Raw genomic sequence first — 24,496 nt, 5'->3', positions numbered from 1 at the left:
GCATATACCATACCCATTTTGGTTATGTTTTGGACTTGCTTTGATTAGAGTGTTATAACTACAATAATTAACTTATAATAGACACATTCTACATATATTTGGCTCACAACCTCACATATGCTAATACCTATTATCATCCCCAAACTTATATTCCCTATTATCTAAATCCATTTTTGTCACCTTGGATTAGATCCACAAGTGTAGACTTGACTTAGGTCACTTTGTAATCAAACATCTAAACCTCACAATTTTAAAATAACAAAAAAAAAATTCTCATCTTGTTGACCATTTCACTAGTTATTGCGAGTAGACCTAATGCACGTCTGTGTTCATTTGTGTACTTGATTTTAATGACATTCATTCATTTGGGAATGTTTGAGTGTGATGACACCATCTTAGATCTATTGCATGATTGATTGTTGTCTTTGAATCTTTTAGTTAGAGCCATTAATCTAACCCACTAGGGATCTAACTTAGGAGAGTTTGATCCACACAATCTAGTAGATTTCTCAAAGGTGTTTGTAAACACCATATGCCCTTACACAAATTTAGACATTAAAAAATAAAGCCAAACATATTTTACATTGCTTAAATTGACTAAACCAAATCCACAAGATATAAGGTTATTTTCATACAGTGAAATTAATTTCACACTTATAAAAGTGACCCTAAATAATGCAAAGTCAAATTTATAAAGAATATAATTTAAAAATATTAATAGATTAATCTCTAACATTTACTTGTTTACTTTTTATTTAATAATATCAAATATCAATCTCACTTTTGCTTTTTAAATTAATTACTAAATAATTAAATACAGTTACAAAGTGTGATTCGAAATGTTGTTTCAAAAATCTTGTACACAATTTAATCCAAAAACAACTTTTGATTCATTCTATAGATTGTAGAAATCTCTTATCATTAATTACAGTTATTTAATCAACCCATTTTATTTTTTATTTTCTTTACATTATGATATCATAATTTTTATTAAAAGAATAAAACATAAATTTCCAACACACACAATTTAATCCAAAACAGCTTTTGATTTGTTCTATAGATTGTAGAAATCTCTTATCATTAATTACAGTTATTTAATCAACCCGTTTTATTTTTTATTTTCTTTACATTATGATATCATAATTTTTATTAAAAGAATAAAACATAAATTTCCAACACACACAATTTAATCCAGAAACAACTTTTGATTCATTCTATAGATTGTAGAAATCTGTTATCATTAATTACAGTTATTTAATCAACCCATTTTATTTTTTATTTTCTTTACATTATGATATCATAATTTTTATTAAAAGAATAAAACATAAATTTCCAATAATTAACCTCAAGAACAAAAATCACCAATTAAAATGAAAAAAAGACAGTTAAGTTGCTTGCTGTCTTTTTTCCGTTTTATTTCCTGTGCAGTCCTCTTTTGACTTTAATTTTTATACAGCTTTGATCAATCCCCCAAAAAAGAACAAAAATCACCAATTAAAACCCACGATTTGCAACCATTAAGCACCTGAAGCCTTTCATTGATAGAGAATTTCTCCGATTTACCTTTTGTTTTATTTTATTTACATGTGGTTACTGAGAAGCGAGAATTAAACCCAATGAAGACATTTGGGATCCCCTGGCCAGAGTTTAACCAAGGATTATTCTACACAGACACTGTCAAACATGTTCCTTCGTGTAAGCTTTCTAAACTTGAAGCTCTGGCTATTTTATTCTTGTTTGCTTACTAATAGCGTAATTATAATTCATCGTTATCCAGTGCCTACTCTCATCAATTTCTATTCGTCACGGTACAAGAGTTCGGCTCCTACAAAAGGGTACATTTTAAACTATTATTCCCTCTTTTGTATATGTTCATTTGGTAAATCTTCCTGGTGGACGGATTGTCTTGGACTTAACATGTCGTCTGTTTACCCATTTCAATCGCTTTGTATTGTTTATGGGATTCTTACATCCGTTTTTGCAATGGAAGTTAGTGACATAATTGTTTAACTGATTAACTCTGAATAACAATCTTTCCAGTACAATGCACTCCATGAAACTTGAATCTTTGAATTCCTCTGTCTTGATTTCTTGGATTATAGCTCAAGGATAGCATGTGAGTGAAATAGAAATTTTAAATATAAGATTATTGAAAACACTTTGCTTCTTGTTACGATGCAGCTAATGCCTTTGCATGATAAAGTTTTGTAACAAATGCTTTCAAATGAAGTCATCTTAATTTAGCAGGGCTTGGGGGTACCAGATATGGTGGGAAAGTATACTTTCCTTCCAATTTACATAGAGTTGTATAACAAAATATTTTGGGCTCAGGGGCTTCAATACATTTGGGATAGTATGGCCGTGATATCTCATTTTGTTCAAGTTTGTGCGCAAACACCGGCAGCCACCCGTTCACCACTAACAGTGAACTGCAAATCAATAGAACCTGCTATCTACCCATTTATGTTTGCTTGTAGCGGAAACTGGCCAGACAAATGAGTGAAGTCTAATGGGACGACTGAGTAATAATATTAAGGCATTGTTCTTAGTTTTTGATTTTGATATGGTGAGAGGTTCAAAGCTGAAACGCTACCCAAAATTAAAAGTACACTCACTTTTAAAGCTAGGCTCTCGAAATTTTCTCCACTACTTGAAAGAAAAGCCAAATTAAAACTTTGTAACAGCATATTGACTTTTAAAATCAGAATTATAAGGCATGAAAGTTAAACAAACACATTGATTTTCTTATCCTTTATATGGATGAATTCACCACTTTACCAATTTACCAACTCAACACTAAAATCCAGAAAATAAAACCAAAATTACAGCTAACTACAACTATCCTAATAGTGAGATAAAAAATCTGTTAAAATAAGGATGAGCAAAGGAGTGTAAGGAAGCCTAAGCTTGTCATTCTTGAAATGCATAAACTATTCGTTTGATGGACAAATTTGACTTCAAATCTCTCTTGGCATGGCCTGAAATACCACAGCGGCACAGCCAATACACAAGATGGTGCAATCTTCAAAGGAAAGGATGAAACACAAAAGTCGCAAACCCAACCACTTGACTCGTAGTGCAGGTTGAAGAAATGACTTCAATAGCCAAAGGTGCTGAAAATATATTCTATGCTATAAATTTCAAATTCATCAAATCCATGAACTAAGCTTACGAAGTAAAGCTGTAAAATGGAAGAATGATTAAAAGTGGAGCAGCAAAATCTTATTGTTTTCATTTTCAAAATGGTGAGGAACCCTTAAAATGAGTTGCAATTACATATTTGTAGGTTCAACGGGTAGGGGAATATGAAAAGTTTTCCCTTCCAAAACTATGTGATACAAAGTGCAAAAGAACATGAAGAGTTATATGTGACTTGCACTTTTGCATTTTAATTCTCCATTACTTTTGGGCCAAAGTCGATGTGCAAATGTATGTCATGTTTTTCTTTTGCAAGTCCTTTTTATAGTCCGCTATTACCTTTGGACTTAAGTTTTACATGCAAATGCACGCCATTCCCCCTTTTGCAATTACTCTTTATCATCTTCCTCGAACTCTTGATCATTTTCCAAGTGCTACGTACTTCAATATTTTCTATTCTTGCAACACATGAAATTCGAGTACTATAATTTTTTAAGAAAAAATTAAAATATAATGCATTTTAAATTAAACTAAATTCTCCAAAGGGATAGAGGATTTTTCTTGCATGTTTGTAGGCTTGAGGAGGATTTTGAGGTTTGCCTGCACATGTGAGGGAGAATTAGACTTTTTGTGCACATTTCACTTTCTAGGGTTCTATACCTTTTTAAAATGTGTGCACATTTTGAGGTTCCATACCCTTTTTTTACATTTGCGCATTGTGGGGTTCTAGACCTTTTTTGTATGTTTGCACATTTTAGAGTTTAGACTTTTTTTACACATTTGCACAATTTTGGAGTTCCGGACCTATTTCGCACATTTGCAAGTTTTTGGGTTTTAGAACCTTTTTGCACATTTGTACATCCTGATGTTCTAAACTTTTTTTTGCACATTTCGAGGTTTTGGACCATTTTTGCACTTTTGCAAATTTTTAGGGGTTTTAGAACTTTTTTGCATGTTTGCATATTTACATGTTGGTAGCAAAATTTGAAAACTATTGGAGGCAATAACTTTTGGTCTGGTAAGCATCTTGTGCCCTTTTTTAAAAATTGAATTTCTTGGAGGGGACAATGGTGTGTGAGGTTGAAAAACCTGCTAGTGTAATCCAGAATTTTGGACTTTTCGTGCATGTTTGCACATGAGCAAGTTAGTTGCAAATCCCCTTAAGTTCTGGAGCCGATAACTTTAAATTTGTGAAGCATTTGAAGCTCATTTAAAAATAAATGAATATCTTAAAGAGGACAACATTGTGGTGAGGTTGAAAAACCCTCTTGTGCAAACAAAAGTTTCAGACTTCTTTTGCATGTTTGCAAATTGTAAGTTAGGGTTGAAACCCCTAATAGAGGAAAACTTTTGGGGGCCATAACTTTTGATTTGGGAATCCGTTTAAGGCCATGTTTTTTCTCTTCAGATTGAAGCTCTGGAGAGGACCATGTCATGTTGACTCAAGGACTATTTTGATATTTTTTGGGGCTGAATTCTACCTTTTAGCCTTAATAATTGCACGAGCATGAAATTGGGTTGCAAAACATTCTTGAGACCTATTTAGGTACACAAAGGGTAGGGGATAATTCCTAGGCCTTTTAGGACTTCAAATGTGAACTAAAGGTACACACTTGACTCCTTGAAAATTGACAATTAGGGCATAGCATATAATTGGCCTAAGACTGTAGCAAATTAGATAATAATAACAGCTAGACAAATCAATGCACACAAAGAACACCAAACTACCCTGGGAAAACCTCCCTCTTGGAGGTGAAAAACCCAGCAACTAATCTCAGATCTTTATTATGCAATAATCAGAGGTAATTACAATATGCTTCAACACTTGAAGCAATTAAGACCAGTAAGATATGCACAGAAGAACAGCATACACAATGATGCGCTTATCTCTGAGAATAGAGTGGTTGCTGTCACAAGTAGGTTCGCTGACTCAGAGATGAAGTTCGCAGCCTTAGAATGAAGACCACTGTCACCAATGATAATTCAGTCTTCAAATGATGTTCGCTGACCACAAGAAGGTGTTCACTGTCTTCAATAAGGAGATCGCTGACCTCAATAAGGAGATCGCTGACCTTCCAATGATGATCGCTGACAGAAAGAACAGTTGCTGCACCTAGGGTAAGGTTCGGTGCCCTCAATGGTAGTTCGCTTGACCTTAAGAACAGTTCGCCAGCAATAGAAGATAATTTGCTGCTCAATGATGGTTTGCTGTCCTTGAATTATGCTTCGCAGATCACAGAAGTAGTTCGCTTGAGTGTGTGTATTTACAATGGTATTGACTTTGCATATATATGTGCCGCTAGCATCCCAAATCACTTAAGTTGGCCTTGTCAATTTTGGCGCCAAGAGGAATAGATCATAATTAATTACAAGTTACATGTGAGAGATGATTACAAGTTACATATACCACAAGTTGTTGAGACATGGACCAACTAGGACTCGAACCTAGGACCTTCCATATGCTGCTGGAGTGCTCTACCACTGAGCTACTGGCCCCTCTTGGACCAGTCCATCGTCGGTCCGGGTGTGGCTTATTTCCAACACCAACACCCCCCCTAAGCCACACCTCTCGTGTGCTTGGGGCTCCTAGCTTGGACCTGGCTCTGATACCATTTTGAGACATGGACCAACTAGGACTCGAACCTAGGACCTTCCATATGCTGCTGGAGTGCTCTACCACTGAGCTACTGGCCCCTCTTGGACCAGTCCATCGTCGGTCCGGGTGTGGCTTATTTCCAACACCAACACAAGTTACATATGACGCTCAATTAGGGCCCGACTATTAATGTCTTCTAAGGCCGGTAGGGCCCCATACACGCTAGGTGAGCTAGGTCAGAGCCCTTTTGATAGGGAGATTGTGAGAGAAGTTGCTCAATGGTTCTTGATTGGTTTAAACAATCTCAAATGGTCCTCAAGGACAAAGTTTTGAGTCCTCCTTCTGGTTGTAATTTCAATTTTGGATTTCTAGTTGCTCAACACCTCATACACCCCTCAAACAATCACCCAGTGTGTTGTCACTCCTTCCTTACTCAAGCTCACATTACCTTGCTTAACTAGTCACTCCACTCCAAACATACCCCTGCTCACCTTGCACCACCCTTGCTGTCTCCTGACTGTAATTGACCTACTCCAATGTCCCAAGAAGGAGGTTAAGGACTATTCATAGTTTTGTTCATAGTTTGAAGGTTCAACCTTGCCTTGCTCTAGGTTACTCAAACCCACCAATGCTAGGATTAAGTCAACAATGGAGTTTATCCTGCTACAAAGGATTTTCAATGGTTCTTACTGAGTTTTCAAATGGCTTTCAAATAGCTTAGCAAGTCTCCTTAACCTTGTTCCAATCGGGGTAAGCGTTTTTTTATAAAACAGGCCTAATAGGCTACTAGGCCCAGTAGGCCTAATTTGGGGTATTTTTGCTCACACTGATCAACGATGGCCAATTCCACCTTAGGAGTTGTATTGGATGTTGTTAATAATGTCAAAACTCAAGGATTTCTGTAGTTTTAGTTCCTGAGAAGGTTGTTTGGGGGCTGTCCACCATTTTAGGCATTTTAGTAGGGTTTGGTGGGGTTTAGACCCAAACCACATTGGGAAGTCATTACAACTCCACTAACCAAGCTTCCAAACTGACATAAACCTTCTGCCATACCATGTAGAGCCTTCCTCTGTTACTGTCCTGCAGGCATTAGTCCAAACACATGGCATACAAACTGAAAACTAAACATGTAAGTGACTGTCACAAAACCCTGTCACAGCAACCTCACTGTTATAACTGCATTCTAAGGTGTTAGAAATTCATTCCAAACTCCTCCATGGCATTAAGTAACCTCCAAACACTTATAAAGTTCCTATAGCAATACTTGTGAAGTGTTTTCAAAGCTTGAATAGGCTCTTGAAGTACATTTTGCACATAATGTCATTAAATTCACAAAACAGTGAATTCATTGTCATACAATCAAACTGAGAATGCTTAATAGAAAACAACCTTCTCTAACAAACCAAGGTGACTCTCAAGTCTCAACACCCTTGGAAACATATTCAGACCTCTGTCTCACACATTTGTTCACTCCAATTATTTTTGGGTGCAAATTTTGAGTTTTTGTCCATGATACTAGCCGAGTAATCCATACTTGCCTAGCATTCACTCAAATCCATCCTCCAAACATAGTGCTGGCACAAAAAGAAACATATATACACTATACATACACAAACCAACTTGACGAAATCCACTTGTGGGAGCCCAGACCTGGATTAGTCAAGTTGTTGCATTTTGAAACCACAAACCCTTGACAGGGCAGAGAACACACCAAAATGAAACAATTTTAATCAACCAACTTGCAAATGGAAAACCAGTACAATAATCACTTGGAGAGCATTGGACAACCAATATGGTCACTTCCCAAAAGGTACAACATGGACCAGATGTGCTACAGTATGGACTTTTACTCCAAGGGAGAGAAGAACATAGTAAAAAGCCAGAATTTCATCTTTTCTATTAGGAATCCTTTTTCAATACAATCACCAACCTTTTGGAAAAGGGAGGCCTTTTATAGTTTTCTAAGTTAGTTATCAAGGCCAGTACGGACATAAGGCTTCCACAACTTCTCTTTACAAGAAATGTCCAAAATTGACAATTTTTTACAAGCCCAAATGACAAAATTTGTTGCTTCAAGAGACATTTTTGACAACCTAACCTCATCAACTTATCTAAACACCTAAGACATGCTTAAACACACTTAGCAAACATGTTGCAATGCTTTGGAAAACATTTCTAGACCTTTTAGGCAATTTTACACATTTTTGCTCTTTTTGGCCTAGAAACCCAAAATTGTCAACTCAAAACCTGAAAGGCAAAACTTGATCTCTCAAGCACAAAATGAGATCAAAACCACTTGAAAAAGACACACAACAACCTAAAACAACATCATAAATCTAACACAAGACATTACAAACATGAAAGCATGAAATACTCAAAAAGGAGAGTTTTTACTCAACTAGGTGCTCCTGCACCACCTTCTTTTTGGCACCAAGAGGAATAGGTCATAATTAATTACAAGTTACATGTGAGAGATGATTACAAGTTACATATACCACAATTTACATATGATGCCCAATTAGGGCCCGACTATTAATGTCTTCTAAGGCCGGCAGGGCCTCATACACGCTAGGTGAGCTAGGTTGGCCCTAGAAGGGCTCCGACCTAGCTACATACATCAACACTCCCTCTTAGCTAGGGAGGAGACCTTCTCAAGATCCGAGATACACGGCTGCTCCCATGAAAAATGCAAATGAATACAACCACCATGGCTACTCCCATGGATGATGTTCACCATAGCTACTCCCAGAGGGTGAACAAGCACAACTGCTAAATCATAACATCCACCATGCCTACTCGCAGAGGGTGGATCTACCATGCCTACTTGCAGAGGGTGGAAGAGGGCTTTCACCTCAAACTTCTCCCAGAGAAGAGTGCATTACCACCATGCCTACTCGTAGAGGGTGGTTCCACCATGCCTATTCTCAAAGGGCGGAACAAGGGCTTTCATCTCAAACTTCTCTCGCAGAGAAGAATGCATTAACAAGGGATTGCACCTCGAACTTCTCCCTCACAGAGAAGAACTCATTAACAAGGGATTGCACCTCGAACTTCTCCCTCATAGAGAAGAACTCATTAACAAGGGATTGCACCTCGAACTTCTCTCTCACAGAGAAGAACTTATTAACAAAGGATTGCACCTCGAACTTCTCCTTCACAGAGAAGAACTCATTAACCAAAACTTCATGATAACGTGGCTCCCTCTGAAGCTGGAAAGTCAGGCTCCCTCTGAAGCTGAAATGTCAGGCTACCTTTGAAGCTGAAAATGTCAGGCTCCCTTTGAAGCTGAAAAATGACATTTCCTCCTTTTAGAACAAGAACCCTTCTGAGTTGACATTTGACCTTGGCTCCTTCTGATGTGTCCCTATGTCAACTTCCGCAGAAGAAGCTAGACAAGTAGACCTAGATTTGCACTCTTGAGCAATATGACCATACTTGTAACACCTAAAACATTGAATGTGAGATAAGTCCTCCTTTTTCGGAACAAGATATGGACCTCTGTCTCTATCTGTCTTTCTTCTTTTGCCTCTTTCCATAGAAGTGTGTTTAGCAAGGACATGATTTTCCACATCATAATGATTATGCTCAATTCCTCTTGATATCAACCTTGACTCTTCTTGAATACAATTAGCACGAAGGCGATCAAATCTGGGAAATTTGGATCTCCCTCTTATGCCTTGGATAAATGGCTCCCAAGAGTGAGGGAGGCCATTCAACGCTAGCATGACAAGATCCTTGTCCACAACTTCATCTCCAATGGTGCTAAGCTGATCTCTCAATTCTGCAATCTTCATGAAGAAGGATATGACTGATTCTCCCTTTGCCATCTTGACTTGGTGAAGTTACTGCCTCAATGCAAGTGCTCTACTTGTGTTGTTGATCTCATACATCCCTTCCAATGTTTTGAACATATCTCTGGCTGAAGACATCTTGGAGATGATAGGAACAAGATGATCCTTCACGGAGTCAATTAGGATCTTCTTGGCTTTGACTGCATTCTTGTTGAATTGGAGTTTCTCCTCTTGATCTTCAGGCTTAGGCTGATCTTTTCCTTCTACAAACTGAAGTAGATCATTCTCTTCAAGTGCAATAAGAACTCTAGCCTTCCACGGGTGAAGTTCAAAGCTCCGTCAAGCCTATCTTTAACTTTTAAACCAGTCACCATCTTCAATGCTGGAAATGATGAGAAGGAGGTGAAGTGCTGCTAACAATCTGATCACAATCAATTCGAACCAAGCTCTGATACCATATTAATTTTAGGATCAGACTATAGCAAATTATATAATAATAACAGATAGACAAATCAATGCACACAAAGAACACCAAACTGAAAAGTTTTATTCAATTGCAATAAAAGAACAAATTATATATGTAAGAATTTTATATGATTATATTGTCTGATAATCTGATTGTTTTGTTGCAGGCTGAAGGAGAGAGATCATTAATATTTTTTATATGTCTTCTCCAAATGATTCATGTCGGGCTTTATATGTTTTAGAAGACCGGTCAATAGATGTCTTGACCGGTCATGTCTTTTAGACATGACCGATCAAGGCACCTATTGATCGGTGTCTTTCCATATTGCACATCCCGATTTCGGTTATGTTTGGTAACTAACATTTAATACTTAAACACTCAGTTGAAACGGTGTTAGTTATGATGCTTTTGTTAATGGCCCGATTATAAATGTTTATCGGTATGAACTAAACCCGATAACAAATAGCATTACATATGCTATCGGGTTAATACCCCGAAAGCATATTAATGCCGATTCATAAATGAATCGACATTAATATGCTATCGGGTTATTGGCCCGATAGCATTTAGATCGACGCTTAACTATGTTAAGCAAGTCGTTGATCTAATCCATCTTTATCCAATGCCAATATCACAATCATGATCAATGTTACAATCTGATAAACATATTCAGTTCGGAAAGCATAAATCAGATAATCTAATAGCATAGATGAATAAACCATAACAGAATAGAGGAGATTAATGGGTTAGAGAAGTCTTATCTTGCAGAAGCTACTAATGCATTAACACAAACTACCCTAGGAAAACCTCCCTCTTGGAGGTGAAAAACCCAGCAACTAATCTCAGATCTTTATTATGCAATAATCAGAGGTAATTACTATATGCTTCAACACTTGAAGCAATTAAGACCAGTAGGATATGCACAGAAGAACAACATACACAATGATGCACTTATCTTTGAGAATAGAGTGGTTGCCGTCACAAGTAGGTTCGCTGACTCAGAGATGAAGTTCACAGCCTTAGAATGAAGATCACTGTCACCAATGATAATTCACAGTCTTCAAATGATGTTCGCTGACCACAAGAAGGTGTTTGCTGTCTTCAATAAGGTGTTCGCTGTCTTCAATAAGGAGATCGCTGACCTTCCAATGATGATCGCTGACAGAAAGAACAGTTGCTGCACCTAGGGTAAGGTTCGGTGCCCTCAATGGTAGTTCGCTTGACCTTAAGAACAGTTCGCCAGCAATAGAAGATAATTCGCTTCTCAATGATGGTTTGCTGTCCTTGAATTATGCTTCGCAGATCACATGAGTAGTTCGCTTGAGTGTGTGTATTTACAATGGTATTGACTTTGCATATATATGTGCTGCTAGCATCCCAAATCACTTAAGTTGGCTTTGTCAATTTTGGCGCCAAGAGGAATAGGTCATAATTAATTACAAGTTACATGTGAGAGATGATTACAAGTTACATATACCACAAGTTACATATGACGCCCAATTAGGGCCCGACTATTAATGTCTTCTAAAGCCGGCAGGGCCTCATACACGCTAGGTGAGCTAGGTCGGCCCTAGAAGGGCTTCGACCTAGCTACATACATCAACATAGGGTACTTCCAAGATCTACCATAACCAAAACTCTAGTCTTTTTGATATGGGCAAGGAATTTAATATATAAAGGTAATTTAAGCCAATCATTGCCATTGTTGACATTAAACCTAGGTTGAGATTAGTCTTTGGCTTTGTTTTCAACATTGAGTTGCCTTGGGGTTTTCTTAATATGGTGCTTGAGCTTTGGCTTAGTTACATATTGTCAACTGTGTAATTATCTTCTAGTTTGCTTAAGGAACCTTACTTCATGGCATTAACAATTACAACAAGGGTTTGCAATAGATGCTTTACAAGGTTGATTTAACTGACAGATAGTTTTTTTTTAAATAAAAAGACCAAGATCTTCCTTTTTCCCCTTATAGTTGTAACTTTAGCTCTTTCCAAAGAGTCTAATTCAAAAAGTCTTATATTGGTTTATATGTTAATTGCCAAATCGGTAACATAGATCATAATAGCTTTACATTAATGAAAAACTGAAAGTATAAATGGATTTTAGTTACATGGGCTCAAAATGGGAAGAGAATCCCAATCATGATCCTACGCCCTAAACCCTGCACTCTAAAAATGTGAAGAAAAGGAAAGAGAAGGTGAAAAAATTGTGGGTTATTGAATTACCCATTTTTTTTTTCAAATATCCCAGGTTTGACCAGGTCAAAACCATGCTGGTTTGAACTGGTATAACATAGGCACTGAATCAGGTTTTATTCCTGTTTTTTTGTTTCTATGATATAGATCATTTGGATTAGATTCAAAGAAAGCTTCCAATTGGTTCCAAAAATTGCAGTTTTTTTATGTACTCCACAGGCATACTTTCTAAAACAAGTGCATAAGCTGTGTATCCTATGGCTAATCACAGATGCAATCTGCCCTTTTAGATCAACAAAATTAGCGAAGTCGGCATTAGGGTTTGTAAAGACTTATCTTTCTCCCCACACTTGGGCAACCCCTTTCAAATGTTGTAGGGCCACATTAACTTGTCATCTTTCTTTTTTTATTCTCTACACCATAAAGTGTAATGTCCCCTACCTGATTAACATAATTAATCTATTTCAATATACTAAAATTGATTGAGAGACTAATCATGAAGCCAGTCATTGATATTCTTCAATTTATTAGTTATTAACAAGCGCTTATTTATTTACTTATTAGATGATTAATTTCATTATTCATAGTTTTTAATATAGATATCAGACCCTGCTACTACTTCAGTTTTAAGCGAGAAGGGTCTATGTATGTTACCAAAGCGCTTAGAGACCAAATACAATAGGTTCCCTCAAAGTTTACAGATCCAAGCCCTTATCTATCTTGGGTCTATACCCTCAAGGCTTATGGGTTGCTGATCCCCACCCTATCTTGGGTTACTATTGCTTGGATTTAGACTGCCCCTCTTTGGAACATGTCATCCCCATCTTCTTAAATACTGATAATAGCATGATTTAGACTGTAAGTATACAAACTTCTCATGTATTATGAATATATACATAATTTAAATATGATTGTCATACATACTGCAGTCCATATTAATATTACTATTAAATTCTGCATAAAAACATTATCAGGTTTCATATATTAAGCATACATATTAAGCACATCCCAATGCATACCGCCAAGAACAAGGATGTTACTGCCTGTAAGTTAATAACAGTTCTGATCTGATTTGATTGATGTTGATGTTACTGGAGGCTTTTGATTCCTTTCATTTATATCTCTCAATGTGAGGGAGAGGTCACACCTCTTCATCATGTATGCCCTCTGGCAAGAGATACACCCTTTCACCATTAGCGCCCTTTGAAAGAGTGCAACTCTTCATTATTTCTGCCCTTTGAAAGGGACACAACCTTTCATATCAGATCTGCACTTCTTATTTAAATCAGATATGCACTTCTGATTTCCAAATTATCCCCCCTCAAATGATGTTCTATTCTCCCATTTATATCTCATGTTTGAGGGAGTCGCAACTTTTCATTCCCCATCTTTTGACCATTCATTAACTTAAATAAATTTTAATTATATTTAATTATATTCTTTTATATTGTATTTTTTATTTTTATTTTTATTCTTTTGAATTTTAATTTTATTATTATTAAATTATATTTCAAAGTAGGGACATTACATAAAGGCCAAATCTAGCCTTCTCAATCACGTGCGGACCTCCCCTGCATGTTCCAAATGTTGTAGGGCCACTTGTAACATGTTATCTTTCTTTTTTAATCTTTACACAACAAATGTCAAATTGAGCTTTCTCAATCGCGTGTGGACCTTCCTTGCACCTTCAATGTCACATTGAATTATCTTCATTTGCAGGTTAAAGAACATCAGTGTGAGCTTTCTGTCTCTTTGTCCTATTTTTCACCATATTGGGAAAGAGGATCAAGATCATTTGAAGGTTGAAATTATACTCTGCTTGTCACCAAAATGGTGCTTCAATGGTTCAATAGTTTGAATGCTTTGAATTTATCTATTCCAACGTCTTTCCCAAGGATCATGTCTCTTTGAATGTTATCAACAGACTTGTAAATAAACCCTTCAACTTATCCATGGTCACAAACTTTGAGTTTTTTCTTAGATACACACCCTTGGTATGTTGGAATGATGATGCAAAGTTGTTAGAAGCACTAGTGCTACTTGTTATGTTCTTGTTGTGACATTTTCACACATCGCCCCATTGCAAATGGGGACCCCTACTTTTTTCATCTTTCTAGGTTAGTTGTTGTGTCTTTGGCTATTTCCCTTTCATTTGGAAAAAGTGTAGTATCTCAGGTGGCTAGGAGTTGATCAAGTCAAGGCTTTCTCTCTTTAGGATGAAGCCAAGCACAACACTTCCTTTGCCCTTTCCGACCTGCCTCTCCCAGCACTGCCAGTGGGTGCCCAAGCCCGATCACCCCCATTTCCATCTCCCCTCATTTTCCTTATCCTTCCATCTTTTTCATCCTTCCACTTCACCTTATCCCATTCTCCATCCATCCTAAATTTCATACTTTCATTCTCTACATCTTCTATCCCTTCCCTCATTTCACCTCTTCCATTTCCCTTTCCTACCCTTTGTAATGTCCCCTTTTTAACGCAACATGATATGGGGTGTCGTTAGCCTATTCTGACATGGTCCCGAAGGCTAACAAGGACATTGATGGGATCCTGAGGTGTTTTGGCCTAGGTGTTTTCGATTTCAGGCCAATCGGTGCTGCTTTGACAGGGTTTCTAGACACTTACTATTTATAGTAAGTTAGTCTCCAAGCAGTGACTTGAAATTTTTAGTGTTTCCCTGGTTGGCATAACTATCAGTAAAAATATTTGAAGGCGACAATGATTTAAAGGGATTATCAACAATGTTTTAATATTTAACGATAAAGTGTAAAGTTAAATTAAATATTTAACTTTATTGTTATTTTATAAGGTTGGGAATATAAAGTAATGTTTAAAATATTAAAAGTTCCCTTTAATGGTACATTGTGGGAAATAATATTTTATTCTAATTGTATTATCCCACATTTAGGAAATGAAGTGTTTGCATCCAGGGGGAAGATATAAATGGAGGTTGAGAGCTCTCTTTTGGGATATGCTGGGATGAATTAATGTTATGCTGTTGGATTTCGTAGAAATCTGATTATTGGGCTTGGAGGACGGAATCCCTCTTTGCTATCATTCTCTTCGCTGTTGAAAGACACAGTCAGGAGGATTAATGGTGTTTTCATTCAGGAAACACATTGGGCTTCATTTGGTGCTCTCGCATGATGTTTTACAAGAGTTTGAAAGTGCAGATTTGAAAATAGTGTTTTGCTACAGTACCGCGTGAACAGTGTCTTGCTACAGTACCGCGTGAACAGTGTTTTGCTACAGTGCTGCGTGAATAGTAAAAATGCTACAGTGCCGTGAATAGTGCAGCTACAGTGCATGAACAGTGTTTTCAGCAGGTTCTATACTTGTGGAGTCCAGGTTTGAATTTGTTTATTATCATATGGTCTGTAATATTCTTCAAATCTGATTTGTATGCTTGGAGTTGGAATTAAATAAATACCATCAGCATTAATCCTCTTGTTTTTGGTATTTGATATGTCTGGTTATTTTTATATTGAATAAACTTTGAAAGTTTTACAATAAATATCAGTTTACCAAATTTATCCTATAGCAAATCAAGAACCAAAAAATCCAGTAGTCAGCTTGCACGCCAACTGTTTGACAAAATTACACTAAGTAAAAAGGACATAAATTTAGTACCGAACAGGGGGTGCCCATTCCAGTGGTATCAGAGCAGAAGATTCTGCCATCTTGTGGGAAACTTTCACCAAAACATATTGCAGAAATAAAACAGGTCCAGAATGTATGATTGAGCATGCAACAGGGGCATTATAATTTTCGCAATACCAGGGCCAGACAAAATAGAAATCCGGATAGTCAGAGTGAGCAGTCTAGTTCATCTGTGCAGGTGGACATAGAATCCAGTCATACAGACATAGAGGAAATATTCTTCGAGCAGGACAGCAGTATGGGTGACCGAGATGAGAGGAATATCGTTCCAGATCAGGGGGAGGTAATGTTCAGACAGTTGCTGGGTACGTTAGAGCAAGGGCAGCGTATGCAGCAGGAGCAGAATAGGCGAATGGACATGATGTTGCAGCTTATGGCTAGACAGATGGGCGTTAATATTAATCCAGGTGATGCCAACAATGGAAACAATAACAATAGGGGAAACAATAACAATAGGGGCAATGATAATAATGGAGGCCGAGGCAACAACAATGGCCCTGAGAATAATATTAATGGTAATAATGGACATGGCAACAATGGGAATGAGGCGGATAACTTTAGACACATTGCACGCCCAGCTCGAACAGCGAGCTCGAGACCTCTTCTACCCACCTTTCCACCTAGGGATCCAGTTCAACCAGTGAACGAACCGCAGATTACTGAGTTACAGGGTCAGTTCAGGAGGGACTGGGAGGCCAGTGGACCCGAGTTTCAGGCAGATATTTCCCTCAGAGATTATATGGACTTGAGGATGAGACATATGCCTAGAGCAGGAGGGAGGAATCAGAATTTTGAGCTGAGGAAGAAAGTTGGAAAACTTTCCTTGCCTTATTATGATGCTTCAGGGAAGATGACTGCACGAGCTTGGGTGCAGAAGATAGATACATACTTGCAGCTAAATCCTATGCCTGAGGATGAGGCTATCAAGTATGCGGCTATGCATTTGGACGGCGTTGCGCATGAATGGTGGCATCATGGCATGGTGACTCTGGGGCATAATCAGATTACATCCTATGAGGAATTCACAGAAAGATTGATTGAGAGATTTGACACTAGGGATCCCGAGTTACATTTCAAGGAGCTAGCACAGTTAAAACAGTCAGGTTCAGTGGATGCTTACATCGCCGAGTTTCAGCGTTTGTCTGTACTTGTTACTGATATCTCTCCTAGGAGATTGGTGGTGTTATTTTGTGATGGGCTTGCTGATCCATTACGTGGTTGGGTGAAGGGACATGATCCACTCACCTTAGCAGAAGCAACTAAAAAGGCACGAGATTTAGCCCCTTCGGTATACAAAGGAAAATACCATTCAACAGATTCTTCCTACCGCAAGGACAAAGACAAAAAACCATTTCAGAAAGAGTATAACAAACCCAAAGAAGGATCCAAAGGACTAGACAGTGAAACCTTGAATGAACTTCGAAAGAAGAAATTGTGCTTCCAGTGTAGAGAGCCTTGGGACTTATCTCATAAATGCCCTCTCAAGGCTAAGGCAAATCAAATGGAGTATTTTTCAGCAGAGGAGTCAGAGTCAGAGGGGGAGGATCAGCACTCCGATTCAGATGAGGGTAACACGATAGAGGAGAGCAGCATTCCTAAGGATGATAGATCGTTGGCACGCTTGACAGGGGCCCAAAAGGCAATCACATTTAAGGTCAGGGGCACTATCCAGGGGCAGAAAGTGATATCTCTCATTGACACTGGGGCTACACATAACTTTATAGATACACAGTTGGTAGCCAGGAGAGGTTTACAGACAGAGGAGCATGATGGTTTTAGAGTCATGGTGGCTAATGGCCAAAAGCTGTTATGTACTCAGAAGGTTTCAAATCTTCACATTAGATTTGGAGATGGTTATGAGTTGAAAGATGATTTCTATGTTGTGGACATGGGAGATTACGACGTCATCCTCGGTATGACATGGATGGCATCGCTGGTTGAGTTCACTTTCAACCTAGCGAAGTTGGAAATGAGGTTTCAGCATGAGGGTAGGACTGTTGTACTCAGGGGACTTTCAGATGGGAGTTGCAGGGTAGTCTCTTTGAGGAGAATGGAGAAACTTTTTCGACATAATGACATAGAGTGGGCGACAGAGTGCTTAGTTATGCCAACTTCACCGGAGCCTCGGGTGAAGAGTTATCCACCAGATATACAGGAGATTCTTGACAGGCATGCCAAGGTATTCAGTGATATTCCTCACGGGGTTCCTCCTAACAGGGGTGCGGAGCATGTTATTGAGCTCGAGGAGGGAGCCAAACCAGTGATGATCACTCCTTATCGTCATCCTAAGAAACATAAAGATGAGATAGAGAAGGCAATTAAGGAGTTGTTGGAAATGGGGCACATTAGGCCTAGCAAAAGCCCCTTTGCTTCAGCTGTAGTTTTGGTAAAGAAGAAGGATGGGACGATGCGCATGTGCATCGATTACAGGGCATTGAATAAGAAAACAATTAAAAACAGGTATCCCATTCCTAGGATTGATGAGCTGATTGATGAGTTGCATGGGGCATGCTTCTTCACTAAAATTGATTTGCGATCTGGATACCATCAGATCAAGATGAGAGCAGAGGACATTGAGAAAACAGCCTTCCGATGTCACTATGGCCACTTTGAGTTTATGGTTATGCCATTTGGACTAACCAATGCACCCGCTACATTTCAGAGTTGTATGAACCAAGTATTCAGGGAGCAGTTGAGGAGATTTGTCTTGATCTTCTTTGATGACATCTTGGTCTTCAGTAAGACCTGGGAGGAACATTCACAGCATTTGGAGGAGGTATTATCTATCCTAGAGAGAGAGTCTTTGTATGCCAAGGAGTCTAAGTGTGAGTTTGGACAGCTTAAGGGGTTCTTTGGTTTATGCGGGTTTTACAGGAGGTTTGTTAAGGGGTTTTCACAGACTGCAGCACCTTTGACAGACCTCACTAAAAAGGGAGCCTTTGTATGGACAGAAGCAGCGCAACGATGTTTTGACCACTTCAAACAAGTGATGTCATCTTGTCCGGTTTTAGCTCTACCAGATTTCACGAAGCCTTTTGAACTTCAGTGTGATGCTTCAGGTGATGGGATAGGGGCAGTATTGATGCAGGAGAAACATCCCATTGCATTCGAGAGTAGGAAGCTTCGAGGTGTTGAGAGGAGCTATTCTATCTATGACAGGGAGATGTTGGCCATAATGCATGCATTGGCCAAATTCCGATCATACTTAGTAGGTGGACGGTTTGTGATCAAAACTGATCACAATAGCATAAAATATTTTATGAGCCAGCGTGATCTTAATGACCGGCAACAGAAATGGGTTACTAAATTGCAGGCTTATGACTTTGACATAGAGTTTGTCAAAGGTAAGAAAAACGTGGTGGCTGATGCCTTATCTCGGAGACCTCACTTATGTGCTCTGGCAGAGATTTCAGGAGATTGGAGAGATCAGATTATAGCAGAGTATGTCGGAGATGCTTGGGCTTCCGGATTGATTTCAGGTACTATACAGGATGATCGCTATGAGGTGATAGATGGATTGATCAGAGTTCAAGACAGGGTTTATTTGATTCCGTCATCACATTTGAGAGAGGTGATACTTAAGGCATTTCATGATGCACCCACAGCTGGGCATCCGGGGATCTTCAAGACCTACAGGCAGATCCGAGAGCGGTTCACATGGAGAGGGCTCAAGGATGATGTTCAGAGGTATGTCAGGGAGTGTGCGGTTTGTCAACAGAATAAGGGAGAGCACACATTTCCTGCAGGTTTATTACAGCCCTTGCCCATTCCAGATAGGAAATGGGAAAGTATTTCGATGGACTTCATCACTGGTTTACCACGAGTGCAGGGAAGGGATTGCATCTATGTGGTGGTGGACCGCTTGACGAAGTTCGCTCACTTCTTTGCTATTCCGTCCATTTACACAGCAGCACAGGTGGCAGATCTTTTCTTTAGAGAGATATTCAGGTTACATGGGTTGCCCAGATTCATTGTCAGTGATCGGGATAGTAAGTTTATGAGTATTTTTTGGCAGGAGTTGTTTAGGTTGTGTGGTACAGATCTTACACCTAGCACTAGTTATCATCCGCAGACAGATGGGCAAACAGAGATTGTGAATAAATGGGTGGAGGGATATTTGAGGAACTATGTAACTGCACAACAAAAAGCTTGGGTCAGATGGTTGCATATGGGAGAGTATTGTTATAACACCACGTATCATATGTCCATCAGGATGACTCCTTTCATGGCACTCTATGGTTATGATGCACCTAGCTTCATGGATTTAGTTTTGGGGGACAGCAGAGTGCCCAAAGCCAAAAACTTATTGCAGGATAGTCAGGACATCCTGAAAGTGCTCAAGGAGAATATACAGCAGGCCCAGAATCAACAGAAATTGTACGCTGATCAGCACCGAATAGAGCGCAGTTTCGAGGTAGGGGATATGGTCTACTTGAGGCTACAACCATATAGACAGTCATCACTCAAGAAGAGCGGAGCTGAAAAGTTGAAGCCTAGATTTTATGGTCCCTACAGGGTGATTCGCAGAGTGGGCGAAGTCGCCTATGAGCTTGAGCTTCCAGAGGGCAGTCGGGTGCACAATGTGTTTCATGTGTCTAGGCTTAAGAAAGCCATTGGTCAGAGTGTAGTGCCTTCTGCAGATTTACCCCCTTTGGATGAGGAGGGAAAGCTTGTGTTAGTACCCGAAGCTATTCTGGATATCAGGGAAAGGACACTCAGGAACAGAATCGTTAAGGAATACTTGGTGAAATGGAGAGACCTGCCAGATGAGGATGCTACATGGGAGAATGAGCAGGTATTGCAACATTCAGGACCGAATTTGCTTGAGGACAAGCAATTTCAAGGGGGGCGGACTGTAATGTCCCCTTTTTAACGCAACATGATATGGGGTGTCGTTAGCCTATTCTGACATGGTCCCGAAGGCTAACAAGGACATTGATGGGATCCTGAGGTGTTTTGGCCTAGGTGTTTTCGATTTCAGGCCAATCGGTGCTGCTTTGACAGGGTTTCTAGACACTTACTATTTATAGTAAGTTAGTCTCCAAGCAGTGACTTGAAATTTTTAGTGTTTCCCTGGTTGGCATAACTATCAGTAAAAATATTTGAAGGCGACAATGATTTAAAGGGATTATCAACAATGTTTTAATATTTAACGATAAAGTGTAAAGTTAAATTAAATATTTAACTTTATTGTTATTTTATAAGGTTGGGAATATAAAGTAATGTTTAAAATATTAAAAGTTCCCTTTAATGGTACATTGTGGGAAATAATATTTTATTCTAATTGTATTATCCCACATTTAGGAAATGAAGTGTTTGCATCCAGGGGGAAGATATAAATGGAGGTTGAGAGCTCTCTTTTGGGATATGCTGGGATGAATTAATGTTATGCTGTTGGATTTCGTAGAAATCTGATTATTGGGCTTGGAGGACGGAATCCCTCTTTGCTATCATTCTCTTCGCTGTTGAAAGACACAGTCAGGAGGATTAATGGTGTTTTCATTCAGGAAACACATTGGGCTTCATTTGGTGCTCTCGCATGATGTTTTACAGGAGTTTGAAAGTGCAGATTTGAAAATAGTGTTTTGCTACAATACCGCGTGAACAGTGTCTTGCTACAGTACCGCGTGAACAGTGTTTTGCTACAGTGCTGCGTGAATAGTAAAAATGCTACAGTGCCGTGAATAGTGCAGCTACAGTGCATGAACAGTGTTTTCAGCAGGTTCTATACTTGTGGAGTCCAGGTTTGAATTTGTTTATTATCATATGGTCTGTAATATTCTTCAAATCTGATTTGTATGCTTGGAGTTGGAATTAAATAAATACCATCAGCATTAATCCTCTTGTTTTTGGTATTTGATATGTCTGGTTATTTTTATATTGAATAAACTTTGAAAGTTTTACAATAAATATCAGTTTACCAAATTTATCCTATAGCAAATCAAGAACCAAAAAATCCAGTAGTCAGCTTGCACGCCAACTGTTTGACAAAATTACACTAAGTAAAAAGGACATAAATTTAGTACCGAACAGGGGGTGCCCATTACACCCTTCCCTACCTTCACCTATCATTACTATCTCACCTATATCTTCTATCTCTTCATCCCACAACCCTTCCATCTTTTCTACTTTCCACTTCTTTCCTTCCACCCCTCTATGCCTTCACCTTCTACTTCCCACCTTTCTTACTACCTCTCAAACCTACTGTAATGCCCCCACTTTGAAATAGGATTTAATAATATATAATAATAATAAAATTAAAATACACAAGATAAAAAATAACATTTAAATTAAAATATAAAATTAAATATAATTAAAATTTAATTAAGTTAATGAATGGTCAAAAGACATGGAATGAAATTATGTGACTCCCTCAAACATGAAATGTAAAAGGGAGAAGAGAACCTCATTTGGAAGGGCAAATAATTCGGAAATCAGAAGTGCAGATCTGATTTAAATTGATGTAATGTCCTGTTGATGTGTTTTTTATGCACATAACAATACAAAATAAATTACCACAGTAATTTACCCTCTCTTGAACAAAATCACCTCAGATGCTAAGAATGAGATCAACTAAAATGATTCCAAGGTTTCTACATGTCAGGTCTTGACGAGTGGATAAGTTTAGTGGTTGATGTGAATTGCTGTGTTTCACTTTGGGGACTTACGCAAATGTTTGGATTATCATGAATGATGCGGAATAGGTGTGCTGACAACTTAAGATTTATCAATAGGGCTCTGGATTTACTTCTTATTAAAAAAGGGGGAAAAAGAATAGGGTTCAGGAAATCTATTCTAATCCTAAGAATGTAGGGAATGATGAATGGATTTAGTGGAATCAAACCAGGCAAGGTCTCACAATCAGGTATTGACACAAGCTTAGTGCAATCATCTAAGGTATACTTAATGATTTTCAAACGATTACCATCAAACGAAGACACCATCCAAGTTGATGCTTGTCAACGAAAGCATAATAGTTGAAGTTATGCTTACTCAAACTCCAGTTGACCACACAAGGCGCATTTACCAGCGGAAAGAGGCTAGTGGTATGGATTAAGGATTCCACACAAATATACTCAACAAATCTTTCATTCAATTTAACATACATGAAAATAAATTCTAATCTAAATTCTAATCTAACTTGGAGGAATTGAGAACCATGAATGCAAATACAACACTTGAAGAGCAAAATCACCAACAATTGAACAATGATTAGGATTCAAATAGCTGTAGCATATACCAACAATTCTACAAAAACTCTCTCTTACAAATGAGAGACAAGGAGGCATATATAGAGTCTCTTACAAAATGGATGGCCCAGATTGATCTAAGATCAACAGCCGAGATCATGCCAACAAAACCCTAGAATTGCCCTAATTAGGGTTACATCAAAAATGGTGCCACCAACATATGGCCCAATAGAAAGATACCTAGTCATCATATAGGGAATCTTCTAGAAGATTCCTCCCTGCATCTCTCTCTCTCTTAGCATACTCCAAGAATCTAGCCAAAACTGAATCTAACTCCTCCATGGAAATGCTAGGCAAGGTATCCTGCTGTAAATCAATCACATCCAATGAATCCGAGCAAGCATTCAAAGTGTTCTCCCATTCAGGCATGAGCTTCTGCGAATTATGAACATGAATCAACAAAGAGACCAAGTCATCTATCTGATTCTTTTGCAAAGAGTCCAACTGGCAAAAATACATAAATTTTATCTTGTCTCTTAATTCGGCTAAGTGTAAACCACTAGCATTACTAACATCAACACCCAATAATTCCTCAATCGAGGCAAGGATCTTCATCTGAATGTCCTGAATTAATCCTTCCATCTCCATACAACTCGATTGGGCGTTCTCATAAGCTGATTTCTTCAAAGCTAGTGCACAATACCAGCCATGGAAATTATATATGTCTCCACTGTGCACAATGTTCTCGCTGACCAAAATGGAATTAGGAACCTTCTTCAATGCCAGGAGGCGTGGAATAGTCTTCTCTTGGATAGGCCGAAATTCTTCCCAAACTCCCTCCAAATACTGGATCCTGAATACAAGCGTTGTTGTCTTATCATATGCTTGGACAAACTGAGTAAGGAAATCATCTGCCTACTTTCTTGTGCTTTCAATCCACTTTTCCACCTCTGAGTGTGTACCTCTCGCTACCTCGCAGTGTGAATGTATTCCATGGTCAACTGCAATAGGGGAAATAAGGGTGGGATCTCCACGCCTTGTCCCTGCAATATACTCTTTGAGTCTAATATTTTCTTCTTTGTACCTTTCATTCTCCGCAATCGTTGTGTCTAACTTTGCATTGATTGCTTGGAGGTTGTCACCAATCTCCTGAAATTCCTGCCCTTTGGATGGACGACCAAGGGCAACTGAAGTGATCTGGAAATCCATGGGAGTAGCAGTGTCCACTATCACGCCGGCTCTAGGAACAGCAATCTGCGCAATCCGCATTCCCGTCTCATCTCTAGCTATGTGCGACAAAATCTCCGCTCTCTTGGGCTCCTTCTTCTTAGCACTCCTAGCTAGGTAGTCATCAATATCCTCAATAGGCTGTACTTCTATCATTTGTTTACTTTTTTCCATACTCTTCCTCAACCATTCAGGAATAGCGGTCATCTCCATACCATCATCAAGACATATTT

The 24,496-nt window shown here is 38.6% G+C and overlaps 1 protein-coding gene across 2 annotated transcripts in view; it reads left to right on the top strand.

The window, feature by feature from the left end:
• The first annotated feature begins 1,407 nt into the window (after window positions 1-1,407).
• The window catches only part of LOC131038323 (RNA pseudouridine synthase 5), a 300,230-nt gene continuing 277,141 nt past the window's right edge, over window positions 1,408-24,496 (top strand). Inside the window, exons 1-2 of one of the 2 annotated variants that reach the window (XR_009104404.2) lie at window positions 1,408-1,695; window positions 1,778-1,835. Coding sequence is in view for 1 of the 2 variants with exons in the window: in XM_057970705.2 (XP_057826688.2) it covers window positions 1,617-1,695; window positions 1,778-1,835 (137 nt within the window). In the remaining variant the exon portion in view is untranslated. The remainder of the gene's footprint in view (window positions 1,696-1,777; window positions 1,836-24,496) is intronic. The other variant, XM_057970705.2, reaches the window with a different exon arrangement.

Source organism: Cryptomeria japonica, chromosome 6, assembly GCF_030272615.1.
Source record: "Cryptomeria japonica chromosome 6, Sugi_1.0, whole genome shotgun sequence".
Taxonomy (NCBI): domain Eukaryota; kingdom Viridiplantae; phylum Streptophyta; class Pinopsida; order Cupressales; family Cupressaceae; genus Cryptomeria; species Cryptomeria japonica.
Note: the sequence above shows the minus strand (reverse complement) of the source record. Positions and strands in the feature narration are given on the sequence as shown.